General features: G+C 47.1%; 1 protein-coding gene across 1 annotated transcript in view; it reads left to right on the top strand.

Annotated features, from left to right (window-relative positions):
- Positions 1-14139, top strand: part of LOC127000957 (cell adhesion molecule 2-like) — a 36662-nt gene extending 22523 nt beyond the window's left edge. The window contains exons 3-6 of the mRNA XM_050865133.1: positions 3558-3774; positions 8587-8714; positions 9782-10076; positions 13506-14139. Of these exons, the coding sequence (XP_050721090.1) occupies positions 3558-3774; positions 8587-8714; positions 9782-10076; positions 13506-13642 (777 nt within the window). The 3' untranslated portion in view covers positions 13643-14139. The remainder of the gene's footprint in view (positions 1-3557; positions 3775-8586; positions 8715-9781; positions 10077-13505) is intronic.
- Positions 14140-14363: the final 224 nt, after the last annotated feature.

Raw genomic sequence — 14363 nt, 5'->3', positions numbered from 1 at the left:
CTGTCTCTTGTTTTCGTTCTGTACAATTTAAAGAAGCCCTTGGGATCGCTCTTGGCCTCGTTGGCTACCCTAATCTCATAACTCCTTTTTGCTAGGCGGGTGTTCTTCTTCACCAACCAGGCTAGCTTAACATACCTACCCCTGAGGTGAGTTTCTCCGTTCTTTATTTTCCTATAAATTCCTCCCTTCAAGCCTATATCATGCTTGAGTCTGCAGGTCATCCATTTAGGGCCGTTATTTTCCTTCCTACGTGCTTGGCAAGGGATATGCTGTCTCTGACCCTCTGCAATTACTCTCACTAAATTATTGTCGGTCATTTCTACATGATTCCCCTGTCTTTCCGGTTCCAGCCCTGAGATCTGGCCCTCATCTAGCCCTAAGGTTCTCCAATTTACCTCCTCAAGGTGTCTTCTGAGCCTCTCAAATCAGCTCCTCTAAAGTCAGGCACCAACACAGAGTTGAGTTCATGGGTCATGGGCCCAGTTTAATTTAAACCTAATTTCCTTGAGATCACTGCCACCTAATTCTCCCCAAACATCTAGCTCACTGATCATATTCTCGTTGTTAGTTAGGACTAAGTCTAAAATGTTATTTCCTCTGGTGGGCTCAGTCACTGTATGCTTGAGAAAATTATCTTGTATTACTTTCAGAAAATCCTCAAATTCTAGAATCAAGAGGGGGAAACTCACCTAAGGGATAGTTACAACGACTTAGCTAGAACAGTAAAGAAGAACACGCGTATGGCAAAACGTAATTATGAGATTAGAATTGCCAGGGAAACAAAGACCAATCCAAAGGGCTTCTTTCAGCTTTATAAGACCAAGGTTAGGGATAAGATAGGGCCGCTTAGGTCAGGAGAATCACGGATTGATAGATATGAGGAAATGAGCGAGACGTTAAATATATATTTCTTAACTGTAATTACCAAAGAAATATTAGATGATATACCTCAGGGAGAACAGATCTACAGGGGAGAAGAGGTGGAAGGATTAACCCACATCAACATAAGTAGGGAGCTCGTGATTAGACAGATAGATAGACTTAAGTCACTAAGGCGCCAGGGCCAGATGAACTTTTCCCCAGGGTAATTAAGGAATGTAAAACTGAAATCAGTGGGCAGTTAACATAAGTATTTTGGAGTCACTAGACACAGGGGTGGTGCCTGTTTCATGGAGGCAGGCACACGTTATTCCAATATTTATGAAGGGTGACAAATCTTCCATGGAGAACTATAGGCCGATTAGTATGACGTCAGTTATAGGAAAAATACGAGTCAATAATAGCTGATAATGTTAGGGACCATATTGACAGACATAATTTAATTCACGACTCACAGCATGGGTTTATTAAAGGTAAGTCGTGCCTCACAAATCTTTTATCCTTTTACAATAGAGTAAACGAGGCAGCTGACAATGATGAGAGCTATGATGTAGTTTATCTTGATTTTAGTAAGGCCTTCGATAAGGTACCTCACCAAAGACTGTTAAATAAAGTCAGGGCTCATGGAATAAGAGGGAAGGTATTTGATTGGATTAGGGCGTGGATTAGCGACAGGAAACAGAGGGTTACCATTAATTAACGGTAAAAATTCCGAATGGGGTAATGTTACCAGTGGGGTTCCTCAAGGTTCAGTTTTAGGCCCGCTTTTATTCATTTTCTACATCAATGACATAGACAACGGGATAACTAGTGCCATAGGTAAATTTGCAGATGACACCAAAATAGGACGCACTATTAGGACAGGGGAGGATGCTAGAGCACTGCAGGAGGATCTCAACAAACTGTCAGCTTGGTCAGAGAAATGGCAGATGAATTTTAACATCAAGTGTAGCGTACTTAGTGTAGGAACACGCAACCCATCAGACTCCACAGCGATAGACAGATCAGTGTGTGAAAGGGATTTGGGAGTGCTAGTGAACTCTGACCTAAGACTTAGGAAGCAATGTATTAGTGCGAGGAATAGGGCTAACAGGGTATTAGGCTTTATTAACAGGACGGTAACCAATAGGAGTGCAGAGGTCATCCTCAGACACTATTTAGCGTTAGTTAGGCCACACTTAGATTATGCTGTCCAGTTTTGGTGCCTACACTACATAATGGACATCAACTTGCTAGAATCAGTTCAGAGGAGGATGACCAAGATGATTCAGGGTCTGAGGAGCCTCCCATATCAAGATAGGCTGAAACATCTAAACTTACATTCACTAGAAAGACAAAGATCTGATAGAAATATTCAAATGGGTCAAGGGTTACAAAAAAGGCGATATAAGAAAAGTACTGAGAATTAGCCAGCAGGATAGAACACGCAGTAATGGATTTAAATCAGAAAAGTATAGATTTAGGAGAGATATAGCCAAGTATTGGTTTAGTAATAGGGTGGTGGGGGAATGGAAAAGACTCGGCAATCACATAGTTAGTGCAGGGACGATAGCTTGTTTTAAGAGTAGACTGGATAGCTACATGGACGAGGATGACAGGTGGCAGTGAGGCGTGGGTGCAGTAAGGAGACAGGGTACTGGAGCTACACTTCACCCATCGTGAGTAGTGGGGGGGATTCTGGAACTGCCCTGTGTAGGCCACTCGGCCTCTTGCAGTTTCCCTATGTTCTTATGTTCATTCACTCCATTACTCTCTCCCTCCCTCCCTCCCTCCCCTCGTCGGCAGCAACATAAGCAGTATCATACAACCCCATCACACCATCACCCCGCCCCTCCCCTCCCCCCTGCCTTTTCCCTTACCTCCACCAGCCCACCGACCACCCCTTCCCCCCCCCTTGTCACACCATTCCTTCACCTGCAATGTTTCCCCTCTCCCCCCTTCACACCATTACCCCTCCCTTCCCCTGACCCCCCCCCACGCCACCGACCACCCCTTCCCCCCTGTCACACCCTTCATTCACCTGCAACGTTTCCACCTCCCCCCTTTCCTCCCTGCCTTCCCCATTTCCCTTCCCCCTCCGCTCTCACCACACCTTGACCCCGTAGCGACACAAGGACTGATATATGAAGGGCCGTTCGGGAGGGGAAGGAAAAGTTATGAAGGCACAACACTGATTTTTTACCTACCGGGCTAGAAAACAACAACAGCAACACACACACACACACACACACACACACACACACACACACACACACACACACACACACACACACACACACATTTTATCATTACCAACACACACACATTTTATCATTATCATCATTATTATATGTCCGCTGATAGACACACCGGTTCGAACGCTGTCACGTGACCCTCCCTCTCGGCCACTCCCGCCGCCATCTGTTTGCAGGAGTGTTGCTCAGAGGGATTTTTGGTATAATTTTTTTTTTTTGCCCGAAGCTGCCGCCTTTTCTGGTAAAAAATAAACGCGTCTACTCGGGCACCATGTCGTCACAATGAGGCTCCGCGCTGTCTGTTCCTCCACGAACCCTTCACACCTGTGGCCTCACACACCTGTCTCCTCCTCCCAGGTGTTCCCTCACGCCCCCCTCCCCCCCAGGTGTTCCTTCACGCCCCCCTCCCCCCCATGTGTTCCCTCACGCCCCCCTCCCCCCCAGGTGTCGTGGATCCGCCACCGGGACCTGCACCTGCTGTCCGTGGGCCGCTTCACCTACACGTCTGACCAGCGGTTCGTGGCCCGTCACGCCGCCGCCGCCGCCGCTCAGGAGTGGCTGCTGATCATCCACCACCTGCAGGCGCGGGACGCCGGCCTCTACGAGTGCCAGATATCCAGCACGCCGCCGCGCAGCCACCTCATCCACCTGGCCGTCGTGGGTGAGTGGATGACAGGGAGAGGGGGAAGTGACTGTCTGTTTGTCTGTCTCGTTTGCTCGCCGTCACTTCAACCATCGTTCCCTTGTGGGTGAATGGATTATAGTGGGTGTTCGTGTTGGGTGGGTGAGGTGATGCCTGTGGCTCACCTCACCTCATCGTCATCACTTCAACCATCTTCCCAATACTCATGTATGGGTTTAGCTTTAGCAGTACAAGAGCCGGGCAGGACACGTAGTAATGCGTTCCGGGTGGATATATTCAGATTGAACAAAAACAAACTACCTAGTTGTCTGGCAGAGTGGTGGAGGAGTGAAGCAGAATAGTGGAAGAAACAAACAGGAACAAAAAGGCCCGCTAAACGCTTCTTATTTCTTTCTTTCTTTCTGTTATTTTATCCTTCCTTCCTTCTTTCTTTCCTTTCCTAACCTCCTTTCCTTCCTTCCTTCTTTCTGTCTTTCGTTTCTACCTTCCGCACCCTTGATTTTCTCTCTGCTCAGGTGAAAGAAAACAGAACGAGAGGCCGAAAGAGAGGTTATTTACAGGTGTAGAGGTGTCCTGATATTCTCTTCCTGAAAGTCAGTCACGTGGTGAGCGCCAACACGATAGACACCTTCAAGAATCCGTACAGACATGTGTGTTCCATGTCTTGCCACTTGTGACACTCACCACACACGGGAACGTGGCTCCCGGGCGTGGGCTAAATTGAAGGTTGTTATGATGATTATACTGTTGATGAAGGAACGAGTTAAGTAACGAAGAATTCCTCAAACAAGCAAATAAACAAATCAGACAACAACCTCCACTGGATCTCCATTAAACTTTTGCCCGGCCATTACAAGGACAAAGCGAGTCAGGTATTGAATCTGTTGTTGTTGTTGTTGTTGAATGAATAAGGGAAGCCACGTAACGAACAATCGATCAAACCAACAACCTAACCAGTACATCAACACCCTCTACTGGACCCTCAAAAGCAACTGTCCAGCCATTACAAGGACAAAGCGAGTCAGGTAAAAATTTTGCTGTTGTTGTGAAGAAGGAGTCAGGGAGGTCAAGTATCCAACAATCCACTGAACAACCTATCAACCTATCATTTTATCAACAACCTCCACTGGACGCCCATCAACTTTTGTCGAGCCATTATCGGGACAAAGCGCGTCAGGTGGTGATCAGGTTAATTAGTTACCCGGTTATTAAGGCCAGAGGGAGTTATTAATGTCAGGTAATCAAAAGTGAGGCAAAGTTAATGAGTCCAACAATTAGAATAGGCACAGGTGACAGCATCCCTGAAGGGGGCGGCGTAAAGGTGAGTTCGCATTACTGATAGAGAAAAAAGTGTAAGAATGGATAGTTAGTTAATGAGTTTAATTCGCGTTGATGTGAACAAAGCGAGTAAAAAGCAACGAAATGAGCCGTGTTACCTCGCGTTACTATAAAAAAAAATCGCGTAATTTAAACTAATAGAATACATAGTTAACGAGTTTATTTCGCGTTAATGTGAACAAAGCGAGTAAAGGAAACGTATATTTAAAGAAAAAGACATCAGCAATATATGGTTCACTAATAGAGTGGTGGGTGGATGGAAGAGGCCTGGCAGTCATGTGGTGAGTGCCAATACGATACACACCTTCAAGAATAAAGAAAAAGTTAAAAAAAAATATATAGATAAGGAGGATAAATGGTGTTAGATTCCTTTCTTTATATCCTATTTCCTTCCTCTCTCACCCTCTATTATCTCTCTCCCATTATTCTTACCTCTGTCTTATCCCTCCTCTCCTTTTCCTTCTATCGTTTCCTCTCCTTCTCCTCCTTCTTCTTCTACTTTCCACTTGTTAGCTTTTTTATCCCATTCCCTTCACTTTCCTCTTCCCTACTACTACTACTACTATTACTACTACTACTACTACTGGCCTCTTGCAGACTCATGTTCCTATGCTCTTTGGGTCATTATCATCAATTACGCGCAGAAAATGAAACAAACTGAGTCACACGAGAAATCAGTCAATAATTCACTCGAGGCGTCAGTCAGTCAATTTTTCATTATGTCATCGATCACACTCCCTTCTCTCCCTCCCTTCCTTCCTTCCTTCCTCCCTTTCTTCCTTTCTTCCCTCCATCCTTCCTTCCTATATTCTTTCCTTCTTTTCTTCTATCTTTCTTTTCTTCCTTCCTACCTTTCTTCATTTCTTTTTCCCTCTTCATCCCCTTTCCTTTTAACATTATTTCCTTCCTCTTTCTTTCGTTCATTCTTCCTTTCTTTTTCTTTCCTCCTTCCTTCCTATATTCTTTCTTTCTTTCCTTCTATCTTTCTTTCTTTCCTTTCTTCCTTTCTTCATTTCTTTTTCCCTCTTCATCTCCTTTCCTTTTAACATTATTTCCTTCCTCTTTCTTTCGTTCATTCTTCCTTTCTTTTTCTTTCCTCCTTCCTTCCTTTATTCTTTCCTTCTTTACTTCTATCTTTCTTTCTTTCTTTTCTTCATTTCTTCTTTCTCTCTTCCCCTCCTTTCCTTTTAACATTCTTTCTTTCCTCTTTCTTTCTTTCATTCTTCCTTTCTTTTTCTTTCCTCCTTCCTTCCGTTATTCTTTCCTTTTTTACTTCTATCTTTCTTTCTTTCTTTCTTTCTTTCTTTCTTTTCTTCCTTTCTTCATTTCTTCTTTCTCTCTTCCTCTCCTTTCCTTTTAACATTCTTTCTTTCCTCTTTCTTTCTTTCATTCTTCCTTTCTTTTTCTTTCCTCCTTCCTTCCTTTATTCTTTCCTTTTTTACTTCTATCTTTCTTTCTTTCTTTCTTTTTCTTCCTTTCTTCATTTCTTTTTTCTCTCTTCCCCTCCTTTCCTTTTAACATTCTTTCTTTTCTTTCTTTCTTTCATTCTTTTTCTTTTTCTTGCTTCCTTCTTTCCTTCCTTGCTCTCACACCCTTGATTCTCACTCTCCCATTATTCCTACCTCTTTCTTCTCTCCTTCCTTCCTCTCCTCGTTTCCTTCTCTTCTTCTCTTCTCCTCCTTTTCTACTTTTCTCCTGTTATTATTATTATCTCTTTCCCTTTCCTCTCCTCTTCCCTTCTTCCATCCTCCGCATTTACATAATTATCCTTCCTTTCCTCTCTTTTCTTCGCTTTTACCTACTTACCTTCCCTTCCCTCCTCCTCCTCCTCCTCTTCTTTCTCCCCTTCCTCTTTTTTTTACTTTTTTTTTACGTCGCGGCCTATTGCGCCGGTAGGCTTCTTCCCGGTGGGGCCTGAGGGTCGGCCCAGCCCGTTCTGGCTCAGGCGAGTGTTTATAGTGGCGCCATCTTGTGTTGGCTCATGCTGGCCCCCGGAACTCATCTTTGAGCCTCTCTTTGGAGAGGTTATCTAGAGCCCAGGTTGATGGGTGGTCTTCAGGCCAGCATGTGGGTAGTCTTAGGCCACTCGGCGGTGACTGAAAAACCTCAGCTGTGCGGCGGCCAGGATTCGAACCCGCGTCCCTCCTGGAGCTCCTGAACGCGGGGCCGTCACGCTAACCACTCAGCCACCGCCTCCCCAAGACTCTCCTCCCGTCTCATTTTTTTTTCTCTCTCTCTCTCTCTCTCTCTCTCTCTCTCTCTCTCTCTCTCTCTCTCTCTCTCTCTCTCTCTCTCTCTCTCTCTCACCGCCGCCCACACCTAACCTGTTTATATTTACGAAAATTACCAAGAATCACCCAAATGAGAGGAACCTGATGGCCGCGGCGAGGACGAAGGGAACACCGAAGGGACAGGAAGGGAAGCAATTAGCTGGAAGGAGACGGAAATCAGTAAGAATGGCCGCAGATGAGGGGGAATGAATGGAAATGAAGGCAAATGTAAATACAGGAGCAGAAAGGAGAAGAAAATGAATAGAAATGGCCGCAGATGAGGGGAAAGTAATGAAAATGAAGGTAAATGTAAATACATGAACAGAAAGGGGAAGGAGATGGGTAGGAATGGTCACAAATGAGGGGACATGAATGGAAATGAATGTAAATGTAAAAACAGGAGCAGAAAGGAGCGGAAAATTATATGAATGGTCAACGATGAAGGGAAATGAATGGAAACGCGGGAAAATGAACGAAAATAAGGGATTTGAACCTTTCCACGAAGTCTTTTGTCCTCCTTTTCCAGCACACACCTGCACCTTTTCATCTTCCCACCTGTCACCCTTTTCACATATAAACTTATTCTCCATCTTTTGAACTGAATTCCTCCACCTTTCCACATCTTTCTACTTCAACTACACTCTTCCACCTTTCCACAACTTCATTCCTCCTCCCCACCCACAGTTTTCCCTCATAACCCTTTACTACTTCCCCTGAGCCTCCTCTCCCTCCTTTCACATAATCGTTCCTTTTCTTCATCAAGGGCATAGTAAGAAGAGGAAGTGGGTTGGAGGTGAAGGTACAGGTGAGGGAGAGGGAAAGACAGCAGGAGTGTACAGTTGTATGGTGCAGGCTCGTTAGTTGTTCTGGTGTAGTTATTGTTTATCGGGCACCTTATTTGTATACCCCCGGCGTGCTGGGGTGTGTGTTTCTCTACCTTTTTCACCCCGGTGATTGGGTGTATGCTAAGTGGATGAATGTAGTTAATAGTGGTGCATTAATGGAGTGGATGAGTTAATGGATAAGTTGGATGGGTTTAATATTTCGCTCAATCCCACTATCACCTGAAATACACTTCCGCTCCCTTGTCTCCACCAGCAAGAAGTTTCCTTACATCTTTCATCTGTAATAATCCTCCCTTCTTCCCACCCCCTCTCCCCCGTTCCCCCCTGCTCACGTGCCCCACCCACCCTCTGCTCACGTGCCCCCCGCCGCCCCCCAGAGCCCGAGACCGCCATCGTTGGGGGCCCGGACGTGTACCTCAACACCGGGAGTCAGCTGGCGCTCACCTGCACCGTCAGGTTCAGTCCCGAGCCGCCCGCCTTCATCCTCTGGTACCACGGCGACAAGGTGGGGGGGGAGGGGGAAAGAAAGGGTGGGTGGATGAGTGTATGGGTGGACGAGTGGAGGTGGGGGGGTGAAGTGGATGAGTGGAAAAAAGGGCGGGTGGATGAATGTATGAGTGGAAGAAAGGGAGAGGGAAGAATGTATGGTGACTGGATGGGTGGATGACTGGATGAATGTATTAGTGGGTGGCCGGATGAGTGGGTGGGTGGAAGAATATATGGGTGACTGGATGGGTGGATGAGTGGGTGGATGAATGTACGTTGCGGTGGAAAGCTAAGTGGACGTTTGGGTGAATGCTTAGTGGATGAATGTAGTTCATAGTGGTGCGTTAATGGAGTGGATGAGTCAGTGGATCAGTTGGTTGAATGTTGGAGGGAGGGAGGAAGGGAGGGAGGGAGGGAGTGTTGGAGGGAATGAATAATTGAAGAAACGGTTTATCAGGTTTTGAAAAATTCCTTAACCTTTTTTATAACGAATAGATTAGTGAATAACTAATGAAATCACTCACGCACGCACACACACACACACACACACACACACACACACACACACACACACACACACACACACACACACACACACACACACACACACACACACACACACACACACACACACACACACACACACACACACACACACACTTTTCTTTTACTCTGTTTCTTCCTTTCTTTCCATTTTTTTCTTCATTCATCCAATCATTTATATATATATATATATATATATATATATATATATATATATATATATATATATATATATATATATATATATATATATATATATATATATATATCTATATATATTTTTTTTATATTTTTTTTTATTTTTTATATATCAAACTGTTTAATTTTTCCATTCCTCCTTCCATCTTCCTTCATTTCTCTTCATTCTTTACACCCTTTGCCCTCCTTCCATCCCTCTCTTTTAGTGTCTTCTCTTTCCTCCCATTATTCTTTCTCTCACCTCTAACCTGCCCACCCTCTCCACACGCACACAAACTCTCTGCACCAACATCTCCCCCGCCAAACACACAAACACTGACACAGCCTCCATTCTTCCCTAAACAGCTGGTGAGCTACGAGAGAACAAGAGGCGGGGGCAGAGGAGGAGGAGGCACCAGCAGCACCAGCAGTAGTAGTAGTGGAAGCAGAACCAATAGTAACAACAGCAACAGTAGTAGTAGTAGTAGTAGTAAAAGTAGCAACACAACCTCGAGCACAAATAGTAGTAGTAGTAGTAGTAGTAGCGGCGTCACCTCCTCCCGCCTGCTGGTCCAGTCGGCGCGGCTCTTCCACTCCGGCGTGTACACCTGCGACCCGGAGAACGCCCGGCCCAGGAGCGTGAACGTGCACGTGCTGGCCGGTGAGTGAGTGAGTGAGTGAGTGTGAGTGTGAGTGTGAGTGTGTGTGTGTGTGTGTGTGTGTGTGTGTGTGTGAGTGTGTGTGTGTGGGGGGGGATGGGTGGGTGGGGGGGGGGAAGGTATGAATGTCCACGTGATTGCAGGTAAGTAAAGGTGTTGATAAGGGGAGGAGGGGAAGGTGGTGGTGGTGAGGGTTACATTGGGTGTTGCTGAATACATGTGGTGATGAAGGAAGGGAGAGGGTAAGGAGTGGTAGTCGTGGTGGTGGTGGGGAGGGGGTGGGGATGGTGGTGGGGAGGTGTGTGGAGAAGTGGTGATAATAAAAATGAATGAAGGAGAGAAAACAAAATTTTGAAAAATGTTAAAATGCAGAAATGAGAAAAAAGTGAGAAAATGTTGAAAAGTAAGAAAATCATGTTAAAATATTGAAAAGAAAAAGGAACAGGATCGGCTATCGAAAAGAAAAAAGACACCCAAGGTGCTGCCTTCTACCTATAACCACCTTTGTAAAAGTTCCCCCTTCAGTCATTCAGTTAAGGGGGCGTCGCCTCACCCACCCACGCTAAGCGCGGGGGTCCCTCTGGACAAGTCTCCATGCAGGACTATTCTAACTACCTCGTGGTCGAATTCATCGACTTGGCCTCTTCCACTCGGAATGTCTCTTCCAGAAACAACCCGGTGAGCAGGGTCGGCTTCTGGGTAGTGTGCCACATGCCCGTACAGCCGGAGTTGGTGTTCACCGACAATGTACCGTTGCCACCTGCAACCAACGCCACCTGCAGCCCAGCAGCTGAAAGCTGGACGTCGGAGGTCATGAGCATTGAGATGGCCCTTGACCTCAGCGAGACCCCTGACACACCTCTCCTTGTCTCTCCTCAGGAGAGTTCTAGTCCTACGTGACAAAGCCCTGTATTGGTCCCACTTCCCAACAAGCCCGGCAGCGCGACTCTCCTCAATACCCTCCAGCGTCCCCGCCGAGGCAAATCCACTCCCAGATCTCGGGCGTTCTCCAATGCACTCCTTGGCAGCTCGGAGAGTCTCACATTTGAAGGTTTCCCACAGTTCTACATGGTCCTCGAGGGCGCTAAGCACATTGAACCGATTTGAGACAGTCACTGCATACCCCTGAGCACATGCCAGGTCCTTCAGCCTATCGAGATGGAACACAGTATTGTTGCATCTCGAGATTCTTCTTGACCTGACATGAAGCTTGAGTGTTGCAACAACAAGCCTTTGGTCAGTTGCAAAAAACTAAGTACTCCGGTAAACCCTGCAGTTCTGAAGGATCATCCAACGAGTACTTACGAGGATGTGGTCAGTCTCCTTAGCTACCCCTCCGGCATCGCTACACCAAGTCCAGCGGTGCAGCTCTGGTCTCTGGTACCAGGAACCTGCAATTCACAACCTCCCGGATCATGCAAAATTAAGGAGAGAGCTGTTGGTTGCGGAAATGAAATGACTGTCCCTGTGGTACCCACCTCCAACCGGCATCGTCGCTGTAGTACTACTCAAGTGTTGTGAATGAACGGTGTTCGTCGTGTTCGGGTGTGAGTGGCGGAGAGGTTCACTGCTATTCAGGAAGTGTAAGGGAGGCTTTATTCATAATTATTAAGAGGTGAAAATAAATGTAGCATGTGTATGTAACACATGTTAAACCAAGATATCACTACAAAATAATAACAGCAGAGAGAAGACGAGACGTATTATCTAGAGTCGAGACTTTGATGTTCCGCTCAGCTCCATCAGCATTCACGTGTGAACGTGTGCACACACACACTCACTCACTTTCTCTGAGAGAGAGAGAGAGAGAGAGAGAGAGAGAGAGAGAGAGAGAGAGAGAGAGAGAGAGAGAGAGAGAGAGAGAGAGAGAGAGAGAGAGAGAGAGAGAGAGAGAGAGAGAGAGAGAGATAGATAGAGAGAGAGAGAGAGAGAGAGAGAGAGAGAGAGAGAGAGAGAGAGAGAGAGAGAGAGAGAGAGAGAGAGAGAGAGAGAGAGAGAGAGAGAGAGAGAGAGAGAGAGAGAGAGAGAGAGAGAGAGAGAGAGAGAGAGAGAGAGAGAGAGAGAGAGAGAGAGAGAGAGAGAGAGAGACAGAGAGAGAGAGAGAGAGAGAGAGAGAGAGAGAGAGAGAGAGAGAGAGAGAGAGAGAGAGAGAGAGAGAGAGAGAGAGAGAGAGAGAGAGAGAGAGAGAATGCTGATGGAGCTGAGCGGAACATCAAAGTCTCGACTCTAGATAATACGTCTCGTCTTCTCTCTGCTGTTATTATTTTGTAGTGATATCTTGGTTTAACATGTGTTACATACACATGCTACATTTATTTTCACCTCTTGATTATGAATAAAGCCTCCCTTACACTTCCTGAATAGCAGTGAACCTCTCCGCCACTCACACCCGAACACGACGAACACCGTTCATTCACAACAACACTTGAGTAGTACTACTGCGACGTTGCCGGTTGGAGGGAAGGCCTACCACAGTGGGTACAGGAACTCATTTCCGCAACCGTACCAGAACCATGTGGACCAAAACGTAACTCGCAGCCGACACTGTCAGTGCCAGTAGTAGCACTGAACTGCCCCACGACAATGAGTGTGTCCCGGGGAGGGCACTGGTCTAATACGGAGTCGAGTTTGGCGTAGAACATCTCATTCTTCAGCTTCACACATCTCGGTAGGAGCGAACACTGCAACAAGAGACATGAAGCCCAGTGTGTGCTTCAGCCTCACTCGCATTATACGCTCATCAACCGGAGCAACTTCAACCACAAATGGCAGCAGTTGGCTGGAGATGCCCATAGCTACCCCCTTGAGACGGAAACCATTGCTCATGCCGGACTAGTAGTAAGTGAATCCTCGCTCATTGATCTCGCCACTGCCAGGCCTCCTCGTCTTAAGAGTCCCATTATGTCCACCCTCAGCCCCTTGAGCTCATCCGATAGGAACGTCAGTCAGTCATCCTTCAAAAGGCTTCGGACGTTCCTGCATCACATCTTTAAGTAAAACTAAACGAGAAATAGCTTAGGAGACACACAAACCACCCCTTCGGAAGTCATGGCTCATCAGAGGGCGCGGCGGCAGTAACAGGAATACATCGCCGGGAGTTACGAGCGAGGGAAGGGCGCGGCGGCGGTGGCGGACGTGTGGAGGGGAGGGAAGTGGTGGCGGGAGTGATTTCCCGCCGCGTTTACATTATTTATCTATTACGGGGATGTATTTTTCACCTTTTTCTTGTCCTCGAGCTGCACTGAGCAACCCTGAGGAGTAGTTCAAGAGGGTAAAGGACAGCTGGTAAAAGGAAGGGAGCTTATTTACAAGGGAAAAAGATTATACTGTCAAAATGTTCAGGTTTACGTGTGAATAATGAATGAACGAGGAATGTTACTAATTATCTCTCTCTCTCTCTCTCTCTCTCTCTCTCTCTCTCTCTCTCTCAGGTGACCAGCCAGAAGCCATCGTCCACGACAACGGAGGAAGGAGTCTTCCTCCTCCTCCTCACCTTCTCCTCTTCCTTCTCTTCCTCCTTCCCTCCCTCTCGTCTAAGCTCCTCCTCCTCCTCTTCCAAGCCCACTGATGTTCACTTTCAATTTTCCTCCTCCTCCTCGTAAACGTTTTTTCTCCTTACACTTTTTCACTCATTTTCTTCTCTTCCTCCTCTTCCTTCTCTTTTCCTTCCTCCTGTCCTCCCTCCTCCCTCCCCTCATCCTTCACCCTCTCGCTCCTTCATTCCATTACACTTCATCCTCTTCCCTTTATTTGCTTTCCCTCCCTCATTCCTTAGTCCCTCACACCCCACATGACACTTCACCCTTCGCTCCTCTCTCACTCCGTCACACCTTCACCCCCACCTCCTCACTCCATCACCCCTTCACCCCTCCCTCCTCACTCCGTCACCCCTTCACCCCTCCCTCCTCACTCCGTCACACCTTCACCCCTCCCTCCTCACTCCATCACCCCTTCACCCCTCCCTCCATCACCCCTTCACCCCTCCCTCCTCACTCCGTCACCCCTCCCTCCATCACCCCTTGACCCCTCCCTCCTCACTCCGTCACACCTTCACCCCTCCCTCCTCACTCCCTCACCCCTTCACCCCTCCCTCCATCACCCCTTCACCCCTCCCTCCTCACCTGTCACCCCTTCACCCCTCCCTCCTCACCTGTCACACCTTCACCCCCTCTCACCTGTCACCCTCCCTCCTCACTCCATCACCCCTTGACCCCTCCCTCCTCACCTGTCACCCTTCACCCTCCTCCATCACCCCTTCACCCCTCCCTCCTCACTCCGTCACCCCTTCA

Source organism: Eriocheir sinensis, chromosome 19 (genome assembly GCF_024679095.1).
Source record: "Eriocheir sinensis breed Jianghai 21 chromosome 19, ASM2467909v1, whole genome shotgun sequence".
In the NCBI taxonomy this organism is placed as follows: Eukaryota; Metazoa; Arthropoda; class Malacostraca; order Decapoda; family Varunidae; genus Eriocheir; species Eriocheir sinensis.
Note: the sequence above shows the minus strand (reverse complement) of the source record. Positions and strands in the feature narration are given on the sequence as shown.